General features: G+C 43.2%; 1 protein-coding gene across 1 annotated transcript in view; it reads left to right on the top strand.

The window, feature by feature from the left end:
- Window positions 1-10,820, top strand: part of PXMP4 (peroxisomal membrane protein 4) — a 15,151-nt gene that overhangs the window by 1,991 nt on the left and 2,340 nt on the right. The window contains exons 2-3 of the mRNA XM_006764593.2: window positions 2,851-2,913; window positions 7,215-7,413. Coding sequence (XP_006764656.1) covers window positions 2,851-2,913; window positions 7,215-7,413 — 262 coding nt within the window. The remainder of the gene's footprint in view (window positions 1-2,850; window positions 2,914-7,214; window positions 7,414-10,820) is intronic.

Raw genomic sequence — 10,820 nt, forward strand, 5'->3', positions numbered from 1 at the left:
GTGGTGATGAGGTGGAATGGACCCTGAGATAACATCAGCTTCCCTTTGCCAAGATATTCTTAGGACTAAGCAAGAGTTAATAGGAGTCACACAAGCCCTGATGCCAGCAGTCATTGCCCAATGCTGGCTTTGTACACCTGCTCCCACTCAACTCTTCCTGTGATCTCAGGAACCTTCCCAGCCAAGGAAGGCACCTGCTAAGGTCAAGCCCTTGGGCTCAAATCCCAGTTCCCTCATTTCAAAGCTGGGTGCCCTTCATCTCTTCTGGCCTCAGTTTCCTCCTCTGTAAAATGGAAACAAATTCACCTATACAGGGGTTTTTCTAAGCAGTGATCCCATTATACTGGTTAGCTAAGACACCAGGCCCATCCAGAAGGATCTGGAGTCCAAGGGCAGACTGATCTTGAAACTGTCATGGCAGTGCCAGGTGATTGGAGTGCTGTACAGAAGAGGTGATGCTAATATTTTGAAGGCTGAGTTGGAGTTTGCCAGGGGGAGAAGGGCACCCCAGGTAGAAGGGATGGTTTGAACAAATGCCTGGAGGTGGAAAAGAATGTGCTGGTTGTGAAGAAAGGCCATCCATTTAGGGAGACAGTCCTGGACGACTGAGACATGTGAACTTGGTAAAATTTAACTCAGTTTGATGTTCCACGCCTAAATATATCAATGTGCATCTCTACAAATAAGAGCATTTTCTTATATGGCTGAATTGTCATGATTGCACTTAATAAGTTAATAGTAATCCTATAATGTAGACTACTGTCCAGCCAATAGTCAAATCGTTTCAGTTGTCTCCCAGATATTCTCCAGCCTTGATCCAGACCAGATCCTCCAGGACATCACATTACACCTGTGCCATTATGTCCTTTAAGTCCTTTTAAATCTAGGGCATCCCTTCTTTCAGGACACAGAGTAATCCTGTGAACAGTAGTAACCATCCCCCTGATTTGAAGACTTTGGGAAGGGGGCTTGGCAGATTTGGGGAGTTGCGGGCACTGTTCTGCTTGAGTCTGGGGCATAAGGAAGGGTCCTGTTAGCCCTGGTCACCTGGAGGAGGCTGAGGCTTCCTTCTTCAGGAGAGAAAGAGATCGCGTTGGATGAGGCGGGGCAAAGAGCTTTCTGGGGCCAGGATGGGTGTCCTGCCCACTGCAAGGCAGGGGAAAAGAGAGGCTTTAACTTGTTAACATTTTCATTTTGTTATTTTATTTTTTAAATTACATAACATTCAGGCCGAAACCGGTTTGGCTCAGTGGATAGAGCGTCGGCCTGCGGACTGAAAGGTCCCAGGTTCGATTCCGGTCAAGGGCATGTACCTGGGTTGCGGGCACTTCCCCAGTGGGGGATGTGCAGGAGGCAGCTGATCGATGTTTCTCTCTCATCGATGTTTCTAACTCTCTATCTCTCTCCCTTCCTCTCTGTAAAAAATAAATAAAATATATTTTTTAAAAAATTACATAACATTCAGAAAAGCCATAAAAAGTTAAATTCTAGAAAGTTCTGCCCACCCTGTCCTGTCACATAGCCCCCCTCCCTGTCGGTGGCCTCTGTGTGCAGTCTCATGTCTCCCTCCGTAAATATTGTCTACATAGACAAATCCGTACATTCTCCTCCCATACCTTTTAAACAAGTTTTATTTTGAAATACTCTTAGATTTATAGAAGAATTTTCTCGTTTTACACACTTTTCCATGTTACACACCTTGCTCTGGTAAAACCTTGCAGTGTACATAAAGCCACCTCATTCTTTTTTTAATGTTTTTTTTTTCTTTATTTCATAGAAGAGGAGAGAGGGAGAGAGAGAAACATCAATGATGAGAATCATCTATCAGCTACCTCCTGCACACCTTCTACTGGAGATTAAGCCCGCAACCCGGGCATGTGCCCTGAAAGGGGGGCGAAGGGGGAATCGAACTGTGACCTGGTTCTTGGGTTGACACTCAACCACTGAGCCACACCTGCTGGGCAAGCCACCTCATTCTTTGACTGCTGTTTAGTATTCTACTGAATGGATAGAGCGTTATTTATTTATCCAATAACACCCCCTGTTTGTGACCCCCAGTTTGCTTCCAGTCTTTGGCTATTTCAAACAAGCCTATAGTGAACATTCACAGATACTCATATGATGACAATATATGGCTCATGACCATTGTTTCCAGGAGGATGCTATGGATTTTTACAACGTGTAGCCTGGTCAGATCAGGGCCTGGCAGTTGGGGAACTTGGTGAGGGAAAGGCGAGTCCAATAAAGAAGAACAAGAAAGAAAGAGACATTAACATTTAGGGAACTAGGAACTTTCACATGTGCTATGTCCTTACCTGCCAGAAGCAGCTCTGAAATGGAGAATACTTTTTTTAAAAATATATTTTATTGATTTTTTACAGAGAGGAAGGGAGAGAGATAGAGAGCCATAAACATCGATGAGAGAGAAACATCGATCCGCTGCCTCCTGCACATCTCCCACTGGGGACGTGCCCGCAACCCAGGCACATGCCCTTGACTGGAATCGAACCCGGGACCCTTCAGTCCGCAGGCCGACGCTCTATCCACTGAGCCAAACCGGTTTCGGCTGGAGAGTATTTTTTTACTGATGAGAATAGGGCGGCTTTGAGAGGTTAAGTCATTTATCCAAGTTTATACAGCAAAAACGTGGCAGGACTTGGACACCAAGTACTATTTCCTTTCTGCGACCCACTTTGAACCTAGACCTAACTCAAAAGCTAGCATTATTTCCCTTCCTAAAATGAGGTTAGGATTAGGGAGAGGGAGAGGGGGGAAAGGGGATCAAAGAAATAGCCCAGAAAAACATTAATACAGTGATGCCGTAGTAACTGTTTTCTTTTGTTTTTACAGCTATGGAGCCAAAATCCGGGCCCCTCACGCACTGGTCATGACCTTTCTCTTCCGGAGTGGCAGGTACCCACCCCCATCTGCACACCCTTTAACTGGGAGAAAATGTGGTCAGGCCTCAGTGCCAGGGCTGTTGCAGTAGCTTCCTAGCTGGGTCTCTAGCCTGTCCCCACACCCACGTCCTAGATTACAACTCTGATTCTACTGTCCCTGCTGGAAACCTCCCCTGGATCCCACTCCCTCCAAAGAAGCCCAGCTTCCAGGTGTGGCCTTTAGACCCTCTGCAGTTTGGCCTCCGCTGCATCCCACCCTGTTCTCCCATGTTCACCCTGGGGTGCCTTTGGCACACAGGACTTGCTGTCATTCCATGCACATGCCACATGTGATTCTATCCATACGTTTGCTCATGCAGTACCCCCCTGCCGGGAGTTCCCCTTCCTCTTCTACCCCACCTTTATTTCCTTCTTAGCAACCCAGTTCTCTGAGGATCACTTTCTCATGACCTCCCTTTGCTCAGACTTCTTGGTCTTCCTCTGATATCTCAAGTCTTCCCTTAAGGCATTTCTCAGAAACCAGCTTGTGATCTACTTTTTTAAATTTTTTTAAAGAAAGCTCTTGGCTTTTAAAAAATATATATATATTTGTATTGATTTCAGAGAGGAAGGGAGAAAGCTAGAGAGATAGAAACATCAGTGATGAAAGAGAATCATTGATTGGCTGCCTCCTGCACATCCCCTGCTCGGGGAGAGAGACGGGGATCCAGACCGCAACCCAGGCATGTGCCCTTGGCCAGAATCAAACCTGGGACCCTTTAGTCTACAGGCCAAGGCTCTATCCACTGAGCCAAACTGGCTAGGGCAGTGGTTCTCAACCTTGGTTGCACATTAGAATCACCTGGGAATCTTTTTAAAATCCTGATTTCTGGGCCTCATCCTCCAGAAATTCTGTTTCTTTGTTATGGGGTGGGGCCACAACATTAGTAACAAAGAAACAGAATTTCCAGAGGATGAGGCCCAGAAATCAGGATTTTAAAAAGATTGCCAGGTGATTCTAATGTGCAGCCAAGGTTGAGAACCACTGGGCTAGGGCATGATCTAGTTTTTAATGTATGTAGTCTCACCTGGAGCTTATAAGAATCACACATGGCCGAAACCGGTTTGGCTCAGTGGATAGAGCGTCGGCCTGTGGACTGAAAGGTCCCGGGTTCGATTCCGGTCAAGGGCATGGTCCTGGGTTGCGGGTACATCTCCTACGGAGATGTGCAGGAGGCAGCTGGTCGATGTCTCTCTCTCATCGATGTTTCTGACTCTCTATCTCTCTCCCTTCCTCTCTGTAAAAAATCAATAAAATATATTTAAAAAAAAAAAAAAAAAAAAGAATCACACATGGACAGCCTTCTGGCCAAATTCGGCTTCAAGATTTTCTCTTTTTGTATTTTTACTTCTAAAATTTACTTGTGTTTGGTTTGTTTTTTTGTGCTCTGATTCATTTTTTTTTTTTCCAATTGAGCTCAGTCATTCATTCAGTAGATACTTATTGAGTATCTGCTGTGGATCAGACTGTTTTAGATGCTGGGATACAGCAGTGAACAAAACAATGTTCACTGCCCTCGCAGAGCTGCCTTCTAGCAGGAGGTGGCAGAAGAAAAAACATAATCAATAAGGAGAGTATGTGTGGAAAGGTGACATGGGCTGTAGGAAGTAGAAATTAGAACAAGGAAAGAGAGACTGGGGATCAGGAGTGCTGGAGGAAAGGCAGGCTGCAGAATTAAATAGGGAAGGCCTCAGAGAGAAAGTCACGTTCGAGTGAAGACTTTAAGGAGGTAAAAGAGTTGGCCACATGGTCATTAGGCGAAAGTGTTCCAGGCCAAGGGAATAGCCCAGGGGTCCTCAAACTTTTTAAACAGGGGGCCAGTTCACTGTCCCTCAGACCGTTGGAGGGCCAGACTATAGTTTGAAAAAAAAATTATGGACAAATTCTTATGCACACTGCACATATCTTATTTTGAAGTAAAAAAACAAATGTTTTCGGCGGGCCGCATGTGGCCCATGGGCCGTAGTTTGAGGACTCCTGGTAATAGCTAGTGCAAAGTCCCTGAGGTGAGGTCGTGCCTGGTGAATCTGAGGACGCTGGAGGGGAGGGGTTGACGGGGAGAGAACAAAGAGGAAGGTAACCTGGACCCTTCTGTCCAACTTTAAAGAAGAGTTTGGCTTTTCCTTTATGTGAAACAGGAAATTGCAAGCTCTTTTGCAGGGATGTGGTACTATTTGCCCTATCTTTTGGTACTGTGAGAGTGAAGAGTTTGCTGCCAGATTAAGAACAGATGGGTGAGGGTGCCAAGGGCAGAAGTAAGTGTAAAATAGGAGGCTGTGGCAATAATGCAGGCGAGTAACACTGATGGCAGTGGAGATTAGAAATGGTCAGATTCTAGAAACAATTTGAAGGCAGGATTGGTGTTAACACTTAAAAACTGGGAAATCTAACTTGTCTTAGAATTGGCAACACTGGGCCCATGTTCCTATTGGGCAAGAGCCAGCTGATTTCTGGCTATGTCCACTCACCTGACAGATTTCCACAGTGTTAGTAGACCCACTCCAAGGTCCTCATTTAGCTTTGAGGACACTTGGGTTTACCATTCCTGAATTGATCTCCCAGAGTACACTCTGTACTCCTCCCTGTGTTTTTCCCACTGCCCCCAAGTGATTTAACTTAATTTATTTTTTAAATTTTTATTGATTTGAGAGAGAGAGAGAGGAAAAGAGAGAGAGGGAGAGAGACATCCATTTGTGGTTCCACTCATTTTAAAAATATATATATTTTACTGATTTCAGACAGGAAGGGAGAGGGAGAGAGAGAGAAACATCAATGATTAGAGGGAACCATTGATCAGCTACTTCGTGCATGCGCCTCACTGGGGACCAAGCTTGCAACGCGGGCATGTCCCCTGACCGGGAATCAAACTGTGACCTCCTGGTTCATAGGTCGATGCTCAACCATTGAGCCACCGTTGCCAGGACACTCATTTTTTAAAAATTGATTTTTAGAGAGAGAGGAAGGTAGAGGGGGAGAGAGAGAGAGAAACATCGATGTGAGAGCAAAGCATTGATTGGCTGCCTCCTGCACCCCGCCCCCCCCACTGGGAATTGAGTCCTGACCAGAAGTAAAATTGGCAACCTTTTGGTCCACTGGACGATGCCTAACCAACGGAGCCATGCCAGCTAGGGCTGTTATTCTACTTATTTTTCATTTAATTTTTTTAATTTTTGAAAAATGCTACCATTACAAGAACACAGAAAAAAAAACATCAAAAAAAATTTTAGGTCTCCTGAAAACTTGTGTTGTCTTACTTCTAACAAGAAGTCAAAACGCATTATAACATGTGATTTTTTCTTTTTGAGTGTTCTTGTTCCACTTATTTATGCATTCATTGGTTGATTCTTGTATGTGCCCTGACCAGGGATTGAGCCCACAATCTTAGACAACATTCTAACCAACTGAAATACCCAGAAAGGTTCCGAGTGATTTAATTTTAAAGGATAAATCAACTACCTACACTACTTAAATGTTTGTTTCTCTCAGGATAAAGAGAAAGCTTAGTATGGCCTTACCTGCTACCCTCCATCCCCTACATCCTTCGCCCACACATTCTCTGCCCAGATTTTTCTGGCCTTTACTCCCACTCCCTGTCCCCCGCAGGATCTTTGGGATCCCTCTGCCTGGGATGCACCTCCTCTCCCCTCTTGACCACATTGACTCCTCATCCTTCGGATCCCACGATTATCTCTTGTCAGGGTCAAAGTTTGATCCTTGCTTTGTGATTATATTTCCCTCTCTGATTAGATCATAAACCTCATGAGGGCAGCAAGCAGATCTTTTCCCCCAGAATTGTATTCCCAGATCCAGCACACAGTAGGCAATAACTCCCTCATTCATTTATTTCTCCTCATGTTCACTCCAAAAAAAAAAAATTTATTGAGCACCTACTCTTTGTCAGACTGTTCTAGGCCCTAAGGATGAATAAGTCAGTTGTAGATGCCACTCTCTGGTACCTTCCACTGCGATGGGGTGGGAGTGGGGAAGATGATAAACAACCATATACAAGTCAGGTGGCAATAAGACCTATGAAGGAAAAAAAAAAGGGTAAGGGGACAGATGTGATGGGCATTCTTTTATGTAGGGTGTTCAGGGAAAGACTCTCTGAGGAAGTGGCATGAAGTTAAGGCCTGAATCAAGGATGCCAGCAGCCCTCAGGACATGGATGTTAGAGGCCCTGAGCTCCTTGTGTGGTTTAGTTTTGCATGCCCAGTGGGTGAATACCCTCCAAATGGCTGAGCCTGCGCTCATGGTAATTCCATAATTTTGTGCAGCCTCCAGGAGAAGCTTCGGGCCATCCTGAAGGCCACCTACACCCACTCTTCTAACCTGGCCTGCTTCGTGTTCACCTACAAGGGCCTCTGTGCCTTGCAGTCCTACCTGCAGGGAGAGACCCACCCGGCGCACTCGTTCCTGGCTGGCTTCATCGGGGGCTTGCTGGTGTTTAAGAAGAACAATAACATCAATAGCCAGGTAAAGATCCTGGCTGTGTGTGGGGGCTGGCTGGGTTTGGGGTGGGATATGGTTCAGGTATGAGTTGTGGGCGTCGGGGGGGTCAAAGAAGATGAGCTCTTGGCTCCCTTCCCAGTCTGAGGATCTGTGATTCACCAGTCCCTCTGTGATCTTGGGAAGGACACCTCCCCCTCAGTTTCCTCGCCTGTAAATCAAACAGCTTATTGGAATTTTATGATTCCCAAAATCAATGTGTACTGCTCTCTGGGGGCAAAGATGTTTTTATTTTTTTTTAAAGAAAATCATTGCAGAGAAATGAGAAAAAAGAAAAATGACCCTGGAATATGATTTTCATAAAACAATATTTATTAAAGAATTGCCTCTTATTCTGTAACTTCCCCTTCTCTGGGTTAAAGTTCTATTTATTTTTTACTTTTATTGATTTCAGAGAGAGTAAGTGCGGGGGAAAGAGAGAGAAAGAGAAACATTAATCAGTTGCCTCTCGCACGCTCCCCAAACCAGGGATCAAATCTGCAACCTGGGCATGTACCCAGACCGGGAATTGAGCTTGCCACCTTTTTTAAAAACAAAAATCAAGATTTCTATTTTATTTATTTATTTTTAAATATGTTTTTATTGATTTTGAGAGAGAGAGGAAGGGAGAGGATTAGAGAGAAAGAAACATCGATGCAAGAGAAACATCATTGATCGGCTGCCTCCTGCACGCCCTCTACAGGGGATCGAGCCTGCAACCCAGGCATGTGCTCTGACCAGGAATTGAATTGGTGACCTCTTGGTTCATGGGTCAATGCTCTAACCGCTGAGCACACAAGCCAGGGCTTAGTAAATATTTTTAAATGATAAAAACAGTTTTATTTTCACATTTTAAAAAAATGCAGATTAAACAGCCTCTATGTGCCTGGCATATGTCTAGGTGCTTGGGATACATGATAATAAAGTAGAAAATAGATTGAAAAGAAAGTTTCCATCCTTCTCCAATTGTCAAACCACTGTCCTGGGACAGTCACTTTAATTGTGTCTTGTGTAGCCCTTCAGAAATTGTTGGCGCTTGTTTCAGTGTACATATCAGGAGTTTTCCACCAATGAGATCATACTGCTTTTTTTCCATGGGATGGTGTATCTTGGAGACCCTTCTTGTCAGTTCTTCAGCCTTTTTAATATCAGAGCCCTCCACTGCTGGGTGGATGGATGGACCAGCCTTGATTTTACTAATCTCTCAATGGGCATTTAGGGGGTCTGTAGCCTTTTTCCATCACATACATGCAGTCTACATCTTTGTTTGGACGTCTTCCTGCGTATGTGTCAGTCTGTCCAAAAGTTCCTAGACATGGAATTATGGAGTCTGTGAATGTGAGTGTTTTGTGTTCTGAGAAAATTTTCTCGGTTTTATATTTGTTAGAAATTTCACATCCAAAGGCTAAGAATCCTGGTCACACCATCTCCTTCCCCCTCCCCTTTTTTCCTTGACCCCTGGCAATAATTATTCTGACCTCTATGTCTAAAATCTTCTCATTTCAACAGTGTTATGTAAGTGGAGTCATTACAGTATGCAGCCTTTGGGATTGGCTTTTTTCACGCGGCATAATTCACTGGAGATTCATCCAAGTTGTTGAGTCTGTCAGGAGTTCATTTATTTTTATTGCTGAGTGGTGTTCCATTGCATGGATGTACCACAGTTTGTTTAAACATTTATCCCCAGAAGGACATGTGAGTTGTTTCCAACTTTTGGCTGTTAGGAATACAGCTGCTAAGAACACTCTTGTACACGTTTTTGAGTGAGCATTAGTTTTCATTTCTCTGGGATAAATGCCCAAGAGTATAATTGCTGGGTCAAATGGTACATGCATGTTTAGTTGTATAAGAAACTCGCAAACTATTTTCCACAGTGACTGTACTATTTTACATTCCCATCAGGAATATATACAGGTGGCTCAGTTCCTCTACATCCTAGCCAGTATTTGGTTTATCATATATATTTTTTTAATTTTAGCCATTTTGATAGGTGTGAAGTGCCATCTCATTTGTGATTTTAAATTTGCATTTCCCTGATGTCTAATGATGTTAAACAGCGTTACCTGTGCTTATTTTCCATCGGTATAACCTGTTCAGTGAAGTATCTGTATCTGTTCATGTCTTTTGACCATTTACTAATTGGATTTTTTTTTTTTTTACTGTTGAGTTTTGAGTTTTTAAAAAATATATTCCAGCCAAGGCCGGTTTGGCTCAGTGGATAGAGCGTCGGCCTGCGGACTGAAAGGTCCCGGGATTGATTCCGGTCAAGGTCATGTACCTGGGTTGCAGGCACATCCCCGGTGGGAGGTGTGCAGGAGGCAGCTGATATATATATATATATATTCCAGATAGTAGTCTTTATCAGATTTTTTTTTTTGTAAATACTTTCTCCCAGTCTATAGCTTTTCTTTTTGGCCTTTTCACTTGGGCTTTCATAACAAAACAAAAAAATAATTAATTTTGATGAGATCCAGTTTATCAAAAATTTTTTATGGATTTTTTTTGGTGTCAAGTTACTTTTTAGTTTTGAACCATCTAAGTATATTAATTAAAATTTTTTAAATAAGTAATGATAAATTAAAGATATAAAATTGTACTATTTAAAATGTCTGTACTACCAAGGCAATCTACAGATTCAGTGCAATCCCTATTAAAATACCAATGGCATATTTCACAGAGTTAGAACAAATACTCCAAAAATTTATGTGGAATCAAAAAAACCATGAATAACTGCGCAATTTTGAGAAAGAAAAATAAAGTTGGAGAAATCACAATACCAAATTTCAAGTTATACTACAAAGCCACCATAATCAAAACAGCCTGGTATTGGCATAAGAACAGGCATATATCAATTGCACAGAACAGAGAACCCAGAAATCGACCCACGCCATTACACTCAATTAATATTTGACAAAGGAGGCAAGAGCATACAATGGAGTCAAGAGAGTGGTGTTAGGAAAATTGGACAGATACATGCAAAAAACGAAATTAGACCACCAACTTATACCATACACAGAATAAACTCAAAATGGATAAAAGACTTTTATTTATTTTTTTTAAATATATTTTATTGATTTTTTACAGAGAGGAAAGGAGAGAGATAGAGATAGAGAGTTAGAAACATCGATGAGAGAGAAACATCAATCAGTTGCCTCCTGCACATCCCACACTGGGGAAGCGCGTGCAACCCAGGTACATGCCCTTGACCGGAATCGAACCTGGGACCTTTCAGTCCACAGGCCAACGCTCTATCCACTGAGCCAAACCGGTTTCGGCAGATAAAAGACTTTTAAATGTAAGTTGTAAAACCATAAAAATTTTAGAAGAAACCATAGGCAGCAAAATCTTAGACATTAACAAATCAATAAATGACAAGTGCTGGCGCAGATGTGGAG

This window comes from Myotis davidii, unplaced genomic scaffold (genome assembly GCF_000327345.1).
Source record: "Myotis davidii unplaced genomic scaffold, ASM32734v1 scaffold38, whole genome shotgun sequence".
Classification (NCBI taxonomy): domain Eukaryota; kingdom Metazoa; phylum Chordata; class Mammalia; order Chiroptera; family Vespertilionidae; genus Myotis; species Myotis davidii.